Raw genomic sequence first — 20,316 nt, 5'->3', positions numbered from 1 at the left:
GGAGGCTGTCAAGAACGCCTCAGATAAGATTCCAGTTTCAGACAGGAAAATATAAACAGTTCCCCTGAGTTTTAATGAGCACTGCCACGGTCTGAAAGGCCCTTCCATTAAGGCTAAAAAGTCTCTGTCAAGACTGAAGTTCACAGCAAGCTCACCCCGAAACATCGTGCAGATTGCTCTAGGACAGGCTGTGGTCATTACAGTCAATGACCTGTCCTTGGAAATTTTAGGCAAGAATCCTACAGCATGGACAGAAATGCCTTCTTGTCACCTGAGAAGTGAAGTCCACTGAAAATGAGCTTCCGAGTGAGAGAGCACCCAGCACAAGGGTCCGGGTGCACGGGTGAGTGTGCCCCAGTCAGTGGACACTCAGGCTCTGTGGCTTTGCACTTAGTGACTGAGGGGTCCAGAGGTGTAGATCCCCCCTCAGGCAAATAGAGCAGAGGTTGGGTTTGTTTTTGTTTTTGTTTTTAACTTGAAGGAATGTTCAAGAACACTCAGTCCACCCAGAGGAAGAAAATAAGCCCAGAGAGTGTTGCTTGTCCACATTCACTGAGCTGGAAAGAACAGATCAGCAACTCTAAAAGAAGGTGTTCAAGACCCCCCTGGCCTCTGGGAATATCTCTTTCCTCTAACAGTAGAATAAGGCCTCATGATGCACGTGCTCCACGGGCGAATATTTGGGATGTGTGGTTATTCTGAGGGATGTCAGGTCCTGCGATGTAGAATTAACTCACACTATTTGCCTAAGAAAATCCTTTACAGGAGTACTCATTTCATAAAGTCACAATCAAAAATGCTCTCTGGGCAGGGCAAGGTGGCTCATGCCTGTAGTCCCAGCACTTTGGGAGGCCGAGGAGGGAGAATCGCTCAAGGTCAGGAGTTCAAAACCAGCCAGAGTAAGAGCGAGACCCAGTCTCTACTAAAAATAAAAAGAAATTAATCAGCTAAAAATATATAGAGTTAAAAATATATAGAAAGTTAAAAATATATAGAAAAGTTAAAAATATATAGAAAAAAATTAGCCGGGCATGGTGGGGCATGCCTGTAGTCCCAGCTACTTGGGAGGCTGAGGCAGAAGGATTGCTCGAGCCCAGGAATTTGAGGTTGCTGTGAGCTAGGCTGATGCCACGACACTTGAGCCTGGGCAACAGAGTGAGACTGTCTCAAAACAACAACAACAACAAAAATTTTTTTTAAATGCTCTCTGCACCAAAGCCAAAAAATAAATTGGAGTTTTCTCCACTCTTGCTCCTCTCCTCTGAGACGAATGTTTGAGATCTGGCTCTATTTCTTTTTAAAGAAACTTTGCTGGAAAGCACTATAAATCCAAATTGTTGTTTCACACCATGAGACATGGTGTAAAGACAAGGATGTGCTTCAACCAGGGTAGCAACAACGATGCAGGTTGTGTGTTTCTGGAATCTTCACCAAGATGGAAGATGAAGTGCTTAGCTTGAGCAATCTCTTTAAATACTAACGTGGGGTTTCTCTTGGAAACGCTGATGACTGCGTGAGTTTTCCTTCCTGCAGTAAGTCTGCAAGATTCAGGCATCACAGTGGTTTAATCAATCTGAAAGCCATGTCAAAATTGCCTTAAAAGTCTCTGAGCGTTCGATATATGTACGCTTGTAAAAATTAATTACATCACTTAACATTTCTATGCACATTATACTTTACATGTTTTATAGTCATTTTTATTAATTAATAAAGTTTTAATGGACAAAAATTATACCATAAAATTACTATTCATATACTGCATTTTCAATTTCACTACTATTTATCTTTAAATATTTTCTCCACACGGAAAGCCACAAATTCATACGCCAGGGTCTCTCACAGAAAGTAAAGTTGAAAATCAGAAGTTTAGACAGAGAAAGAATGAGATCTGGTCTCTTTGCTCCATAAAAGGCCTGCCCTCCTCTTCCCATTCCCCAACGAAGGTGGGGGGCCCCAGGGCAGCCCACTGGGGGAATTCTGCCCAGCCCTGCGAACGACAACACTTCCAGGCTGTGTTGCCCTGGGAGACACAACCAGAGAGAGAGAGAAAACTGTCTGGCATGGAGAGTCCCTGACTTGCCTCAGTTAGAAAATGTCCTGTAATTACTACACACACACACACACACACACACACACTCACTCTCTCTCTCTCTCTCTCTCTCTCTCTCTCTCTCTCTCTCGCATGCAGTCTCATACATATATACTCCACTATGGAATTTTGTGGTCAAGGATTTTATGATATTTATGAGACTAACTCCTAAATACCGACTATGTGTGATTGAAAAGCAAAAAGTGCAGAACTCTGAACACTTCCAAACATGCAGATGTTTGGCACCAGAGAGATGAAACATCTGGGGGTGGATGGCATTTTGTTCTTCTCATCCTGTTTCCGGAACACGCGATTCGGGCATGGTGTAAATCGACTTTCCGTGGGGGTGATCATTTCCTACTCATTACAGATGGTCTGGAACTACCGGGAACAAGAATGTGAGGGAAGGTTTCTCATAATCTACAGAAGTCTCATCTAAGAAAATCTGCCCACTCGTACGAGGACACGGAGCTAGCCGTTGTCAACTCTGAGCAGAGCAGGTCAAAGGCGGCTCTACGGAGAAATGCCTCTGGGGTTCGTCACGTAGCAGAAGCCCACGCTAGATCCACGCGGGCAGGGCACGTTCACCCGTCGCCCCCTTTCGGATGGACGCGCCACTCACCTGCTGTGTAACTCCAGCCAGGAATGTGGATGGAGAGCTGGCTGGCACGACCGCTGGGGTGACAACGTGTCGCATGGTCCCCTGTCCCTTTTCTTAGAGTGACCTGGTTAGTTCCCACACCTGCAAACTCCGTGTTTCCCGGCGGAGGGGAGCTGCTCCAGGGGCATGGGCCAGTCTCCAAATGCACCCGCCCCAGGGATGGGTTTCCCTTCAAGCGACTCTCTTGCACGCCTGGGTCCCAGCGCGGGCCTAGGAGGCTCTGGCTTCCCTGGGTGAGCTCCGGCGTCAGGGCCCTGCCTATTGGCTCTCCGTTCGCCAGGCCATCTGCCCCATCTGCTGTCAACCTGTGGGAACTACAGTTGAGGGTGAGCGACAGGACGGATCTGTGCGTCTGGGGGCCGGCAATCTGAGGCTGCCCAGCGGGGTCCGAGAGAGGCTTATGTAAGTAGTAGGCTGAATCCGGGCACTGCCGGGACACCCCGAGGTGGACACAGGAACTGAACACCAGCGGGCCCTTTCCCGGCGGTGCGGCGTCTGAGGAAAACCTGGTCTCTTTGTCGTCCACGTGGGTGACCCAGTACTCGCGCCCCTCGCACAGCCGTGCATGGGCCTCAGGAACCTGCAGCCTGACTGCGGAGCCGTTGCTGGAGAATGCTGGGTGCTGCCGTGGGTGGGCACTCTCGGCCAGAGCCGGGGGGTCCTGGAGCAGGGGGTCCTGGGCCCCGCACCTGGGACACAGCGGGCCCCCAACGGTCCCCCACACCAGGGTGCTGGCGGGCGGGCCCACGCGCCTGGCCGTGATGGTGATGGATGCAAACCCTTTTTGGGGGCCACCACATGGGTTCTCCTCTTTGGGCGGCAGTTCTCTCTCAGGTCCTCGCTCATCCGCCAGTGTCGGAATTCCTAATCTGCCGGGGAGTAGAGCAAACACCCTGTGAATGTTGACTCCGCTGCGGTTGGCCAAAGATTGCTTCAGGTGCCGTGCAGGAGGCCGGGAGATGGCGCACGGCAGGGGCAGCACGGCCCCGCGGTCTCTTGACTTATTATTCTCATCGATCAGCTGGGAGATGACTATGGAGGAAATCATTTTTGTGTTTTGCGATGCCAGAGACTCCTGCAAATGGAAAAAGATGTGGATTATTCAAGCGGCCTGTTGTAAAACAGGCAGTAAACTGTCTTGGGAGGGCCACCAGGATGCCAGGGGACTTGGTTCCTGACACTCAGACATTCTCGTCCAGGGCTTTTTACTGCACGCCTGACGCCGTCTCTGCGCGGGAAACCCAGATCTGTCTATGAAAAGTTGCACATTCTGGAAACATCGGCCCGACTGCTGAACTGGTTTCCTCACTGGGTGTCTATTCTTAGCTTATTTAATGATGTGCTGATGGGGATTGTCTGTTTCTGATAATCACCTCCACCAAGCCACAGAACCCCCAAATACAGGTTCAAGCCTCGATGGAGATAAAAGACGGGATTCGGGAAGCGGGCTGGGATTGGGATGCAGGTTTGTGTGGGAGACGTGTCAACATGACTGCAAGGCAACAAGGAGTGTGGTTACTGGACACCCTCCCTGCCCAAGACCCCTCGAGGTCCTCCCTGCCCGAGACCCCTCAAGGTCCTCCCTGCCCGAGACCCCTCTAGGTCCTCCCTGCCTGAGACCCCTGGAGGTCCTCCCTGCCCGAGACCCCTCTAGGTCCTCCGCCTCTGCTGGTGTAGACTCTTATTCCGCCACTCCCTGCCACTAGCATCACAGGAATCAAAGTTCAGAGACCAAAACAACAGGAACCAAAGGCCCAAGTGTGCAAGCCTGCCCCAGCAAAAACAGTGACAATCAGATGATTTCAACTCGTCTGAACTGGGGTTGGGGCGGAGACCGAGACAGATGCAATGTTGCTGTGTTTCAATGACCAGTCGCGTGAGTTTCCGACCAGTATTTTTAATGATCGAGGTGTTTCAATCCTTTCTAATTGGCCACTTATATGTCCCAGCAGTAAATCGCTAGTGTGTCCAAAATAGTGTCATGATTTTTAATAAAGCATCTCTCCAGGTCAAGACCAGGAAGAAGAATTTCCTCTGCCCTCATTTTGGTTTTGTTGTTTATGTAGAACGCACTACAGAAAATGACATGGGAGACTGACTGTACCCCAGCGCTTAGCGGATGCTAACAAGGTCCTGGGCCCCCATTTTGACATTGTGATACGTGCTTAAAATGAACCCTTGCATGGAGCTGCACAGGACCCAAAGTCATACCGGGATACCAGCAGCTACTAGGCCCCTGCTGCTTGCACGGAACCTTTGCTTTGGAAGTCTGAAGGCGTAACTGGGGTGCTCGGCCCCCGGAGCAGCAGCTCTCACACCCCGACTTGCATGAGCTTCACCCAGGATATGACAGCTGCAGGCTCCAGACTCTGATTCTGTAGGGCACAGGTGGGGCCCAGGCATCTGCATTTTAACCGACTTCCCTGTGATTTTGATGTAGGTGATCCGTGCGGCACACTTTGAGAAACACAGATGGAGTCATGAGGTTGCTGGTTTTCTAAAGGAAAGGAAGGGCCTGTACGTGTTGGGGTATATACTTTCCCTATATGATAAGGAATGTGATAAGCAAACACGGTGGCATTTTTCTTTTCTTCAGGACCTGATTAATATTCATTTCCTCAAATAACTGAATGTTCTCCTCTGGCTGGACATTTGACACTGCAGGTCCACATGGCCGTAGGAGGACCAGCGTGTATGGTCCTAGCCATCCGAGGGGCTTTGTGACCTCACTGTCAGGCATGGGAAGAGAAATGGCTGGTTTGTTTTTCGTGATAATATCCATCATCTTATATGTGGATTTTTTTTTTTAAGATAACAGGGGATGAACAAAGAGGAAAAACATAATGGATAGGAGAGTCGTTTAAAAATTTACTTCATTTTTTAAAAAAATCAAAATATCCCTGGCTGCTTTTTTCCAAAACGCAGATGGTCATTGCAGTAGCACTGACTCAAGAATGGGGACATGAGCCTTCCCGTTCAGCTGAACCGCCACCTCACGCTTGAGCTCACTCTGGGCACCACTCCCTCGAGGCCAGGCTCTGCCGCGGGCCGTGGGAGGTAGGGCCTCCTCCCCAGCAGGTCTCAGCCACCCGGGAGCTCGTCCCAACCCTGATGCCCAGGCCTCTCCTCCAACAGTTAAAATAGAGTCCCTGGCTAGGGAGGCCCGGGCACCAGTGTGCTTGAGAGCTTCCAGCACGGTCCCAGCAGGCAGCCCCATGCTTCGGTGGCATTTTCCCTCCGCTGCCCCAGCGGCATTGTTCATCACTGCAGCTTCCGCACAAGAAAACTGAAGCGCACCTGGCGCCCATTTCACTTGGTATGCAGTCCCTCCTATTTTGGTTAAATTTAGTTCCGATAATAATTGTTCCCATGCACCCTACGAGGTGCATAATCATGCCCAGTAGGAACTCCTTTGACACTGATCTTTGAAGGAAAAAACAAATACCCATCTTGGAAACTGCAGGATCCGTCTTATTTTACAGTGTGATGTTTCCCAAAGTCAGCACCAGTGACCACCTGCGTAGAAAACACCTGGACGGGGGTAAACATGCAGATTTCTGGACCCCTCTCTCCCTGGACCTAGATTGCACAGGGGTTTATGGAGATAAAGCTCAGAATTTGCATTTTTTTAACCAGCTCCCAGGGGATTCTTCTGCACGGACATGGCGGGAAGGAGGCTGAGCTAGGATTTAGGTTGCCTGGAAGCCAGCCGGAGCCTGGGGTGCCCACCCTGGCTACAGGACCCTGGACAGGGCCTTGGCTTGCACAGCAGCAGAGCAAGGAGAAAGCTGGGGTGATTCTTTTGTGGAAACTCCAGGCTTCCTCATACAGTGGTGCTTGACATCAAGAGGGTACCCAGATGCCACGAGAGCCTTGGCCTTGGTATAAACAGGGGTGTCTTCCTAAGAGTGAATGGATGTCCTCTAAGCCTGGCACACACCCTGACTGTGGCAATGCTGGCCTGGCTGCAGGTGCTAAAGGATGCCCTGGGGCTGTGCTGGGGGGTTTCAAGGCGTGAGTATAATCCCAGAAGGACCCAGAAGCCCAAAGGATGGAACAAGGAATCTGCCACCACTTCATTACCTGGGGCCTGGCAAGTACAACGACTATGATTTTGGCTCTGTCAGATGCAAATGGATGAGGGCACAGCAATCGTGAGTGGCATGAATTTGCACTCATGTCTGAAGCCCTGCAGCCTCTCGGTATGTCAGGGTGACAGTGCTGCTGGGGGGGGGGGTCAATGCTGACGAATGCCCAGGTCCACAGAAATGCCTGCCTGCCCTCTTTCTCTCACAGGGAAAATGTAGGGATCAAAAAAGAGGAGGTATATGAAAGTGCCTCTCACAATATGCGCATGTGACCCTGCGTGGGTGTTACTCTTCCTACAGCCCAGCCTTAGTCAGAGGATATCTGATAAGACCCAACCCAGGGGGCAGGAAGGGGTGTTTACACCAAACTTGTACCACATTTCAGTGGAATTTACAATGAATTGCTTAAGTAGAGATAACTTATTACATACCCAATACACTGAAATTTTTTCGACAGACATGTAGAATTAGTATAATTTTTAGGTGCAAATTCTGTTACTCATAGCATACAGCCATGATCAAACCATTTGTTTATTTACTCATCTAACATTTTGTTGAGCACCTACTATGTATGTGTAAGGTGCTACGTTCTTTTTAGCATGTAGATTTTTTTTCAGCGTGTAGACTTGGCTCTGACCAAAGCCCCAAATAGCAACCTGCGAGAACTAGGAAAGGAAACACTGGCGGGCTCTTTGCTCTTCTATGCACACGACTCCCTGGTGCGGGAAGTCCCATTTATCACATCCTATTTTCTCAGTGAGACCCATTAAAGAGAAGACCCAACCTCTTAAAATTCTGTATTAGTTTGCTAGGGCCGCCGTAACAAAGTGCTGCAGCGTGGGCGGCTTGAATAACAGAAATTTATTTTCTCAGTTCCAGGAGATGGAAGTCTGAGAGGAAGACGTTGGCAAGGTTGGTTCCTTCCCGGGCATCTCTCCCTGGCTGGCAGAGGGCCAGCTTCCTTCCAGGGTCTTCCCTCCGCCTCGTGTCCGGGTCCTCATCTTCTCTTCTTATAATCTGACTAGATTGGGTAGGGCCCACCCTAATGCCCTCACTTTGCCGTAATCACCTCTTTAAAGACCCTCTCTCCAAAAGCAGTCACATTCTGAGGGAATCCCAAGGGTTAGGACTTCAATAAATTAATTTATTTTTAGATGGGGAGTGGGGGGAAAAATTCAGCTCATAACAGACTATGACATATCGCTTTGTGTCCAATCCATCTTCCGGGTTTAGGAAGAAAGAGATGAGAAGGAGGGGGTTATTTAATGTTCCTAAGATAGCCTACTACTTTTAAAGCTGGGCAAATTTTCTTTAGAAAGTAATTACATCGTTTATATCAAATATCTTCCCCAATTAAGCTATTTCAGGGTGACACTCCATCTGCCTTTTATACTGGGTTAGCTAAACAATCTCTTTGCAAAGAGATTCCTTTCATCTAAAATTAACTGACATAAGATTTGATGTGAAAGGAAGAAGGAAATCATCGCCTATTTAAAGGAGAATATTCGAGTCGGAGAGAGGTCAGATGAGTAGCTGGGTTTTGTGCCTTGCTTTGGTAGTAAACCATCCATTTCCCGACCATCATCATGAAACACATTTTTTTTTTACATTTTCTTTCTCATAGATGCTGCTTTACGATGTTGATTTTTTAAAACTGTTCCAAACATGATTTTTGCAGTGCTGGTAACTGCCTTTTGTCGTTTACGCTTTTTGTTGATTGTTTTTAACTTTATATTTGTGGCTTAAGAGGAATTAGTAAGAAGGGCATAATTTCGTTAATTGAAATAAGAGACCAGCAGTGGGGGATCAGAGAAATCAGATCCTGAGCCCCTGGAGAGAGGAGACCTCCATCCCTGCAGCTATTCCTTCTCCAGAGAACGAGCGTCTCAGCCAGTCTCTACCTTGAAACTGTCTCCTTCCCCATTGCTGCTACTCAACCTGCAACTGTCTTTGCCGACGGACTCTTTGAGTACATCCACCCCCAAATTCGCTGCAAACCCGCCTCCCCCTGCTTAGTCAACCTGAGATCATCATCACTAGGTGATCTGTCAGCCCGGTGGCATTTTATCCTGAATCAAAGAGCGTTTTCTAACGCACGCTCCCACTCTGGTACGTAGCAACAGGGAAAGGCAAGTTTTAAAACAGATGGAAAAATCTGAGCTCTTCCTACTTTCCATAGTGAAACTTTTGTCTGTCCATGCAGTTACTAAAGATTAGACGTGGTATATATAGCAGTGAAGAGCCAGAAAGAGTCATTTTTTTCCCCAGTTTTTTTTTCTTATGATAAAATAAAAGACATGTAAAATCTGCTATCTTAGCCATTTTAAGTGTACAATTCAGTGGTATTAAACACATTCATAATGTTGTACAACCATTACCACCATACATTAACAGAACTCTTTTCATCTTATAAAACTGAAAATCTATACCCATTCAACAATAACTTCCCATTCTTTCTCCTCCCAGCCCCTGCAGCCACCAAGAATCACTGGGGTTTTTTGTTTGTTTGTTTGTTTTAAAAAGGGGGAGTGGGTAAGTAAATCATGGTATGAATAACTGCATCTTATATTTAACAGAAATTAAAAATAACAAATAATTTAAATGACACAGGAAATTGCTTCTGACTGGATATTATGTAATATGAGAGGGCGATAAAAGTTGATATGTGTTATAGTTTTATGTTAAAAATGCATGAGAAAAATAACGGAAAGTGTACATATATAAATATTTTCTTATTCATATATTTCTGTATTTTCCTAAGTTTCTACAAGGGGGTCGCCATTACTTTTATTATGAGGAAATTAAGCTTTTTTTTTTTTTTTTTAAAGAAGAGAACTGTTCCATATTTCACTCCTTTTAAATAATCATTTGGCAAGAAGAGGAGCCCTCGTATCTTTGCCACAGCTCCACTGCGTTTTGGAAGGGAGGGTGATCGATCTCGCGCAGGCTCGGAGGACAGGCGCAGATTAACAGCAGTGACAAAGGCAGGGCATCCGTGGACGTATTTCATCGTCGTAGGGCAGCCTTATAGCACACACAGGGACGGGCTTTAGAGGCTCAAAGTTAGGAGGGAAATGTGAAAGTCACACTCCTGGCCAAATTAGATGATCCAGGTAATTCCAGAGCAGATGTCCGGGCGGTGCGATTTCCAGGCGCTGTTGAACTCAGTCACAGGCAGTGACCCACCGAGTGTGAGTGTGTGTGTGTGCGTGTGTTCTAGGCATCCCGCCACGTGGCCCCGGAGATCTGCGTCGTCATTACTGACCAGACTCTCATTAATTTTGACATCCAGAGGAAAATGCCAAACTTTGCCAGCGCAATGTGAAAAACAGGTGGGAAAGATTGTCAGTTGGTATCTTTCTTAAAAGAAGAGCAATCGACCCCAGCGGTATTGCCCCCACGGCCCTCCCCAACTCAGTCTCGCCCCCAGCTAAGCAGTATCTCCTCCCAGGGAGGGCTCCCAAGGATCCACTGCTCCTCCCACTCATTTTCTGGTTTTCCTCTGGCAACCCAGGGTCCTGCCCCTGTTCCCAGGGAGCGAATTGATTACAGCCACGCCTCTTTACACCTCAGGACAGTGAGCTCGGTGCTTCTGCGGAGACAGGGCTTTAAAGATTGATGACTAAATCTCAGGACCCCAAATTGCATCCTTTCTCCATCTGGTGGGCTTTGGGGCCTGAGGTCTCTCTGAGGGAAATGGTGAGCTTTGTCAAATGCAGAGCTAAATCAACGTGATACCCAAGACACGCATTTAGAGTAAAAAATAAAAACGTAAGGGGTATCTTTGCTGTTTAATCTGAGAGATGGATTCTTATAATTCTGCTCTTAGAATCACAAAAGTTAGAGGCAGAATATCCACCTGTGACAGACTGCAGGCGCCTCGTAAACTATGGCAACTTAGACACCGTTTTAAGGTGAGAAAGTCCATATCGTTCAGGTCTGTTAACTAGAGTGAACCTTCCTCTACCGCAGTCCCTTACAGCAAGTTGAGAACAGAAGCTCCGAGCCAGACAGCTTGTGCAGCTGTTGGATTTGGGGCAAGCCACCTACTGAGGCTTCAGTTTTCCCATCTGCAAAATAGGGATAAGACAGCACCTACCCCCCCACCCCCCTGGGGCTGTGGGAAGGATTAACTGAGTCAGTGGATGAGACAGAGCTTAGTATATGGTAAGTTGACAATATTAACCGCTATGCACAGAGTTCTTTTGTTCCCTAGAATATGAAACATTTCGTTTTATAAATATAACCTCTAATTTTCTTTCCTATATCAGACCACTGACACTTTTTGCAGGTACAACAGCCTATACTAGCTTATTAGATTTCAAAGTACCTCTTCCCCACCTTCAAAATGCTATATGGCATAATTCTCTCTCTCTCTTTCTTTCCAGAAGATTAATTTTGGTTTAAAATTGAGATCGATCACCATATTTTCTCATGATACTGCAAACTTACCATTTGTGGGTGAAGATTATAAAAGAATAAATAAATATATAGTGCACACTTCAGTGTAACAAGTTTTAGTCATTGGTGGTTAGATTTTCTGCTGCACTAATTCAATTTTTGACTAAACAAAATAAAATGCAATCACACCACAAGTAGGCCAGTGATTATATTTTACAGTTGGGTGCATTTTGCTGACTCCTCTAGAACTTAGAAATATATGTTACCTTGGTGAAGTGAGGTTTCTTCTCTGTAACCTCAGACTGGAGATTTTTAAGGGCAATTTGATCATTTGTACTGTAGTGGTTGTCCCGTAACCCTAGACAAGAGGAGACAATATTGTTACTTTTTAGTGTATATAAAAGGTTAAAATGGAATATATAACTCTACTATAAAATTTGTTGTCAGCTACTCACATGTTATATTTGACAATAGTGAATCCTGTATAGTCTAAGCCAAGGCAAAACCTTGAACATTCCCCTCATTCATTCCATTCCTCTCTGTTTAGGCTGAGTTCATTCTTGGTTTATTAGGCTGCAAGATTCCTTCTTGCATACAATTGTCTATGTTCCTCAGACTCAGTCACAATTGCACAATTTTAGCCTTGTCACATTCACCAGTGTCCTAAGTTCACACCCAGCGGAAGAGACAATCACATCTGTAGATTTCCCAACACCACTGGAGTTAAGAAAGGCTGAAATGCAAGACCAACTTGCATTCAGTCTCTAATACAGCCATTACAGGAGGGGCCATGGACGGCACACTGACATGAAAACTACTTTAGAACATCTGAGGATGATTTGGTAATATTATTATGAGACACTGTGTAAAATCCCACACACCTGCCCTCCGTGCACACCTGCCACAAGGATGGCTAAGACAGCTGCACAGGGCACTGGACCCAGAACCAGATGACCTGGGTTCCAGGTCTGGCTTCACCGTCCACTAGCTCGTCTACGGAACCACTCTCCACCGGAGACTCCTCGTCCACCAGACCTGCCCTGCACACCCCATGGAGGCCTGGGGAGAAGTGCTCCCAAGTAGAAACTCCCTTAGATGAAGCTAGCGTGACGGAGATGCCTGCCCGGGGCCCTGGGCAGACTGAGGTGGCCTTAAGCTGCAGGTGGCAGCGCCCTCCACCCCGAAGGTCTCTCTCGGTGGCCTTTGCCAGGTTGCTGATGCAGGAATGTGAACGAAGCACAAGGAGACAGCATGAGCGTGGAAATGAGCGTGCAAGCCTGGCCTGAGGCCCGGTGTGCACAGCCACCCTTTGCCTCCATGGTGGAGGTGTTCCAGGGAAGGTGACTTTTCAAAGGGCTATGAGGGGTGGCCCCCAGCTGCTAGTGCCCTGCCTATCAGCTTGCCAAGGAGTTCACTAAAAATGTTAGGTGTTCAGTCATGCACCACATAATGCTGTTTTAGTTAATGATGGGCCACATACGTGATAGTGTTACCACAAGATTACAACGGAGCTAAAAATTCTTATTGCCCAGTGACATGGCCATCACTTAATTTTTTAAATTAATTTAGTACAGCCTAAACATCCAGTGTTTACAAAGTCTACAGTAGCATACAGTAATGTCCTGGGCCTTCACATTCACTCACCACTCACCCACCGACTCACCCAGAGAAACTTCCAGTCCTGCAAACTCCATTCATGGTAAGTGCCCTATGCAGGTGTACCATTTATCTTTTATATGGTATTTTTACTGTAGTATTTCTATGTTTAGATACACAAGTAGTCACTATTATGTTATAACTGCCCACAGCATTTAGTACAGGTTGGTAGCCTAGGTGTAACAGACTATACCACATAGCCCGGGTGTGCAGTGGGCTCCACCATCTAGGTTTAAGTGCACTCTATGATCTTTGCTCAATGACCAAATCACCTAACAATGCAAGGGTGTTAGGTGACTTGTATAGTGACCAATACAAGGGTGGGGATAAAACTTTGAGTTTTGTGATATTTCTGATTCACTTTTTTTAAAAGCATTTTATTTTGATAATATTTCAAACTTATGAAAAGGTGGAACAGACGAAAATCTCCTGTACCCTCCCCCTGCCCAGATTCATCAATTAACATTTCTTCAGCTGCTTTATCAGTCTCTCTATATTTGCTTTATCAGTCTCTGTCTATATATTTTTCTGAATCATTTGAGAATAAGCTGTATGCATTCTGTCCTTTACTCTTAATATAATAATTCAGTGTATATTTTCTAAAAACAAAGATTCTTTTACATAGCCACAGTATGTTACACAGTTATCAAGTTCAGGAGCTTTAACACTGATATAATATTGTCTTATAGCAATCTTTTTTTTCATTGTGGAGTTACCGCTTTTCTTTGGCAATTTTTAAGTGCCTGATTCAGATGTATTAACAGATTTTTACTTCTTTGATTTTCATACTTGTATTTCTTTTATCTTAAACTGAAAACCTTGTTTCCTTACATTAGTATACTTGAATTTTTCATCATATACATCATATGTAAAGTAGTTCATGTTATTAAATTAAATGTTTTATTTTCTTGCAAAAAAAGAAAAAAACGTATCCTTGTCCATAAGCAACATGTGACTGTAAGTTAAAGCATTTTATGGGGAAAATGATAGGCTCTAGTTTTTCAAGGCTGCCAGATTTGTAAAGGGACATGGCTTGATGGAACTTCAAGAGCCACCGATGACCCATCCAAAGCCTGGCTATGTCTCGGCTCATCCTTGGGTGACAGTGAGCCCCATCACCTTTAATCCAGGTATGTGGCTGTGCCTGCATGTGTGACTGTGACTGAGTGACAGAGACAGTGATTCAAGATGATGTGCACAGATTACTTATCATGAAGCACAAATGTAAGACCTGAAAGGCCGCCTGGATTCCTGTGCAGAGCTGGTGCATCAGGATGAGCTGGCAATGAAGCTGACGAAGATGGAAATCACCTGGCTCTGGTCCTGTGGCATCGTGTGCGGTTAAGAACTTTGGAGTCAGCACAGGCTTTGGGATGGACGGGTCTGGGTCTGCATCCAGCCTGGCCCTGGGCTCACCCGCCACGGACTGGCCATAGAACCTCTCTGGGTTTCTTCATGCACATGACGCGGGCAATGCAAACCCTCCTGCAAAAATGCAGGCTGGCCACCAGTGCACCGAGCACACGGTACGTAGAGCACTAGGGCAGGGAAGAGGTGTGGGTTAGGGTTTGGTAACCGACACCAGCTGTGACTGTTAATGAGCAGGATCAAGGCAGCCCTCCCCGAGGCACAGGCGGTCACTCTCACTACTGCAACAGTGGTCAGGAAGCCACTGGAATCAGACCACAGAGCCCCAGGGCCTGAATCCCAGCTCTGGCTACACATGTGGCTTTGGGCAAGTTACTCGGCACCCTCAGTTCCTCACCGTGAGATGAATATAACGGCATTGCCCATAGTGTCACTGAAAAAGATTAAATTACGTAACTAACTAGCCCTTAGTGCAGTGCCCATAACATAACAATCTGTAATAAAACTAGCTCTGGTGAGGTGCTCTAGCCAGGAGGAGGGACAACCGCCACGATCAGATAAAAGCGAGGGTGGTGTATGAGTTTCCCTTGGCTGCTGTGACAAAGAATCACAGGCCGAGGGCTTCTACAACACAGACGTACTACCTTACAGTTCGGGAGGTCAGAAGTCCAAGAAAGGTCTCGCTGGACCAAAATCAGGTGTCAGCGGGGCTGTGTCCCTTTCCGAAAGCTCTAAGGAAAACCCCCTCCCTTGCCTTTCCAAGCTTCTGGAGGCTGCCTGCGCTGTTTGGCTCACAGACCCACCTCACTCCAAACTCTGCTTCCATCGTCACGGCTCCTTCTGTGACTCTGACCCCCCAGCCTTCCTCTAAGAAGGACCCCTGGATTAGACTGAGCCCCCTGGATAACCCAGGCTAATCCCTCCATCTCAGGGCCATTAACTTAATCACATCCACAAAGTCCCTTTTGCCAAGTAAGGTGGCATATTTGCAGGTTCTAGGCATCAGGGCAGGGACATCTTCGGCGGGACCGTTATTCCTCCCACTGCAGACTGGTCAAGGAGACTGAGGTGGATGTATTAGATGCAACGTGGGGTCAGCAGCTCAGGGTCAAATTCCAGTTGTGTGGCTTTGCGTAATTGATTACTTAAAATCAGTGACGGCAGTTTCCCCATCTATGAAATTGGAACGTGGAGCTGGTGCTGTCCTCGCCCTGCCCGGCTGTTGGGAGGGTCCCTGGCAACGGTGCACAGCTTCACTCTGAGGATGGTCCTTGACATTGGGAGCACAGCCCATGGTGACTCTTTGGAATGCAAAGGTTAGGACAACCCTGTTGTTCATGCTCCAGAGCATAAACCAAAGGCCAGTGCCTGGGCCAACGTCCTTGCCCGGCTCTCCCCAGCAGGTTTCCTACTGTCTCGTGGGCACTTGCCACAAGAGCGCCCCACGCCCCCATGCCCTCAATCCCTGCCTCAGGCTGCACTTCTTGGAAACCCAACCTGAGCCAGGGTCCTGCCTCACACTGCTGTTTAACAGCGGGGGCTGTCAAAGCGTGGCCCCCCAGAGCAGCTGCATCAGCGTCACTGGAGGAACTTGTTAAAAATGCATGTTTTGGGTCTCCCACCCGCCCACTGACCTTCAGGTCTATGAGTGAGAACTCCAGGGTGGGGCTCAGCGTCATGCTTTAGCAAGGCTTCCAGGGCATTCCATGCACCTCAGTCCATGGACACCTGTTAGTCTTAGCCCAACCAGCTCCTTTACGGCTGGTGAGTCTGAGGCCCCCAGGAGAGAACCGTAACGCTTTGATTCAGAAACCCCCTTGCGGGTTTTAGGAAACCTATGTCTGTGGGCATAGGATCTAAATGAGGCTTTTCACCGATAGCTTCAATTAGAATAAAACCACCATGGAAGCCAGCATGCGGACTTTTATTTTGAAGGTGATTAAAAACCAGCCCAATTAGCCACCCACTGTTGTCATTGCTGGTTTATAAGCTGGTTCTCTTTGGTGCCCGGCACTCTGGTCCTCCGCGTCCCCGGGGAGCATGTGAGCTCACTAGCCTGTGCCAAGAGCTTTTCTCTCCTAAGATGGTTGGCCGGACTGTAGTCGTGTCTGTCTCAATCAGCCCGAGCGGCACGTCCCAATCCGTTCCTCCCTTTGAGCTCCTTTCTAGACCACGGCCGCCATGAGCAAGCACACCATGAGGCCGTGAGCCAAGTGCTTCTGGAATCCAGGTCTCCTCCCCGGAGGAAGGGGCGCGCTTCTGCAATGGCAGCCATGTGGGTGCAGTCTATGCAGCGCCCAGGGTGTGCAGGGCCCTGGGCTGTGAGACAGGGTGGGGCGATGCCCTCTCCTCCCACGTGCTCTATGAGGAAGTCATGGATCTGCCAGCCCAGCCTCAATAAGCCACACCGAGAGCCCTTCCAGCAAGGGAGCCGGGAAAAGTCTGGGGCGGGGGAGGAGGATCCTGGGAATGGCCTTTGGGGATGGGGAGGATTTAGGGAAGATGGGGGGGAAGAGGTGGTGCAGCCCAAGATGAGGTCAAAGGGAAAGGCCGAACGGGCTTAAGGGAAAACACAAAAGCAGGGAAACCCAGCATCTTCGGACACTGAAAGAAACATAGGGTGGGGCTGATACCAAGCAATTCCCACCGGTAGCCAGTACTGCCAGAGCCGTCCCTACAAGCACAGTCCCCGAGCGAATCACTCGATCAAAATAATATCCCAGCGATGCCCACTAGGGCTTCCGGTTTGTCTGGTAATTCTGCTTATTCTCATATCTCCTCCACACTCACAGAGGCAGGGAAGGCATGCTCAAGTTTCCACTTCTTGGATTTTAAATGCGTTTCCTCATTTCTAGTCCTAGGTTAGTCGAATTTTGCTCTGAATTTTCACCAAACCTTTAAAAATACCTCTTTTTAATATTTTAAAATGGAAGTTTCTCCAAGAGAATCACTTTTCAAATTTAAATTCAATTAATTGCAACTGTGTGATGTGATCATCTTGACCAGGGGGTCCTCAAACTTTTTAAACAGGGGGCCAGTTCGCTGTCTCTCAGACCGTTGGAGAGTGCGCACTGTGGGCCCTGGATGAGTCAGCTGCTAAGTAGGATAGGCAGCGGCGGCAAAAACACCCTGTGGGCCAGATAAATGTCCTGGACAGGCAGGATGTGGCCCACGGGCCATAATTTGAGGACATCTGCTCTTGACTATGGTCTTCTCACTGCCTGCCTCCCATAAGAGCTACTGTATCCTTCCTTTGGGGGTTCTCTCCTTGACCCCCTTTCTGGGTTCTCCCTCTGCATCCTGTCCCCAAACGCATATGGACTGATCTGGCCAAGGAAGGGCCCAGGTCCCCCATGCCAGCACCAGCCTTAGAACCAGGGTCCCCTCAAATGGCTTTTTCAAAAGGGAACCACCCAATTCCCCTCATGCCTGCCTCTTCCTCCTCCCGTGTCTTCACCTGGCTGGTACCCCCGCCACTAGAAATGGAGGCACCCCCTCCGCACCCTTCCCATCCCCTCTCCTCAACGTCCCCCAGACAGCCAAGGCTGGTTTGACCCCGAGACAGAAGTTCTGCTCCCTTACATCACTTCAACCTCCCTGCACTGCCCGGTCTGATCTCAGCAACGTCACAATCAAGCTGGTGACCCCAGCAACCCCGTCCCCGGACAGGGTCATGCCAAGTCCCCCTGACATCTCTAGCTTGTGACTTTGTGTGTGTGGGGGGGGAGGTGCTCTTTCAAAAACTTGAATGCACAGGACACATTTCTCTGCCTGAACAGGGCCTGGGAGAACGTGTGAAACCTAAGCACACACGCAGGGGCTCCTGAGAGTCCAAGGAGCCCAGGCCAGGAACCCTTACAGCAGCAAGGCCACTTCCAGGCCCACAGGCGGCCAGCTTGAATGTCTGCAGCTTTGGTCACGGGTGCCACCGTCCACTGGGCTAACCCCTCACTCCTCACCCTTGCTGCAGCCCAAGATCACCCCCTCTTATAAGCACTTCCTGACCTCTCCCCATGTCACACGTCCCCACAAGGTGAATGGTGCCTAGCGCTACCTCCACAAACTCCACAGCCTGGCTGGCTTGAAACAACAGGATTTTATCCCCCCACAGCTCTGGAAGTCAGAAGTTTGAAATCAAGGTGTCGGCAGGGCCATGCTCCCTCTGCAGGGTCGAGGGGAGGGTCCTTCCTGCCTCTCCCAGCCCCTCGTGGTTGCCGGCAATTCTCTGTGTCCCTCAGCTGTGGCAGTCCCGCCCCAATCTCTGCCTGCACCTGCACCTGCACCTTCACGTGGCGTCTCCCCTGTGCACCTCCAAATCTCTCTCTCCTTATAAAGACACTAGGCGTTGAATTTAAGGCCCATCCTAACCCCCGTGTGACCTCATCTGAACTTGATGACGCCCGCAAAGACGCTATTTCCACATAAGGTCACGTCCACAGGCATCAGGGGTTATGTTCAAGCCTCGAGCGTCTCTTTTCAGGGACACGTCTCAACCCACACCAGTGCCCCCGACAGGCACTACAGTGCGTCCTTGTCACACTGCTCTGTGACAATCTGCTCACGGCTCTTGTCTCCCCGAGTGGACCCAAGTCTTTATAGGACATCTGACTCGTTCCTTCTCCCAGGGCCCGGCACGGTGCTGGCTGAGAACAGCCTAAATGAGTATATCATTTTATATTTTGATAAGGTTCTATCTGCAGGAAAAAAATCAGAACGTACCTTCCCCAGACCGTCTGCTCATACTCCACTGACGTCTCAAAGCCATTTTACTCGGTTTCCAAGGTCTGTCAATGACAAGGATGTGCTTGGCTAAACGAAAGATAAAGCGGCCACAGTTTTCCTCTGTAACCACCCTCGGAATGAGTCAGGCTCCCACCTTCCAGCCACAGGACCTCAAAGCTCTGAGGAAGTCGCCGGAATGTTTACAGAGCAACCGGGGTGGGGGTTGGGGGGACAAGTCCACCTCAAGCCATTTCTCGTTAGCAGGAGCACTGGTCACCACTCTGAGGATGACGTCCCAGGCCTCTTTGACCAGTACAACAAGTTTGTGTGAGCATTATGTGAAAGTTTTCTGCAGAACACCGCTAGAAATGAGACAAAGAGCTATTTCATCCACTGCCTACAGTCAGATGCAATTTCTCTTCTTTCTCCCCAACTTCTCGGCACTTTTTTTTTATTTTTCACTGACTCTGATGATGCTGATTCCCTTGCTAGACAGCATTTTACTGTGTTTAAAAGTTTTCTTAGTATTGAAAGAAATCCAGATAATAATGCCGCAATGTTAATTTGTTTTATCTACTTGTTACCAATTTTTACAAACTGGGCAATACAAGTCTGTTTGCCACGCAAGCTATTACAAGAACAACTGGTTTCCATGGAGTTTAGTAAAACATCTTTGACACTAAGTTAGAGTGAACGTTGTTATATAATTTATACCCAGCCAAATTTTAGGTAGCTTATAGGTAACAACACAGTTGAAAACCAGTTAAACTGACTTTTTAGAAAGCAAATACTGAGCTGGAGAAACCATTGAACAGAGTGGGCTCAAGGAGGCACAACGAGTCACAGCTTCAGGGTAAGTTAACCGCCCAGGCCAAAGGGGAGACGTGAGAAATCGCGTAATTGGTTGCCTGTCAGGTGGAATGCGCCATATTATAGTGAGAGCACCTGGATGAGGCATTGGCAGCATGGGTCATTATGTCAGTGGACGGTGCCTTTGTGGGCAGCTTCCCAAACAGAGGCCAGCGCACCCTCACTGGGTATTCCCAGGGCGCTCGGAGCGCAGTGATGTCTCCGTTGCGTCGTGACAGCTGGAGCTTGCCGCACGCTCACTGCAAGACACACGTGGGCTGAGCGCTGTGCAAGTATCACCTCTTTCAACATGAAAGATGGCCTCCTGGGGAGGGCACTGGTATCACCCCATCGTACAGATGGGGAAGCTGAGCTTCTCGTACGCAGCTTGCCAAGGGTCACCCTTCCCATAAGCCTGCAGCTGGGGGATTGCAATAGTAACAATCCCTGTGCGCGGGGACCGTGGAAATGGAGCGGCCTGG

General features: G+C 48.4%; 1 protein-coding gene across 4 annotated transcripts in view; it reads right to left on the bottom strand.

Annotated features, from left to right (window-relative positions):
* The window catches only part of C14H10orf90 (chromosome 14 C10orf90 homolog), a 203,345-nt gene that overhangs the window by 63,000 nt on the left and 120,029 nt on the right, over positions 1–20,316 (bottom strand). For 3 of the 4 annotated variants that reach the window (XM_076009708.1, XM_012781379.3, XM_076009710.1), the window contains 2 exons: positions 11,506–11,597; positions 2,712–3,825 (listed from right to left, as the gene is read on the bottom strand). In XM_076009708.1, coding sequence (XP_075865823.1) covers positions 2,712–3,825; positions 11,506–11,597 — 1,206 coding nt within the window. Of the gene's footprint in view, positions 1–2,711; positions 3,826–11,505; positions 11,598–18,982; positions 19,143–20,316 lie in introns of those variants that run through there. The other variant, XM_076009709.1, reaches the window with a different exon arrangement.

The sequence above is a fragment of the Microcebus murinus genome, chromosome 14 (assembly GCF_040939455.1).
Source record: "Microcebus murinus isolate Inina chromosome 14, M.murinus_Inina_mat1.0, whole genome shotgun sequence".
Lineage (NCBI taxonomy): Eukaryota > Metazoa > Chordata > Mammalia > Primates > Cheirogaleidae > Microcebus > Microcebus murinus.
Note: the sequence above shows the minus strand (reverse complement) of the source record. Positions and strands in the feature narration are given on the sequence as shown.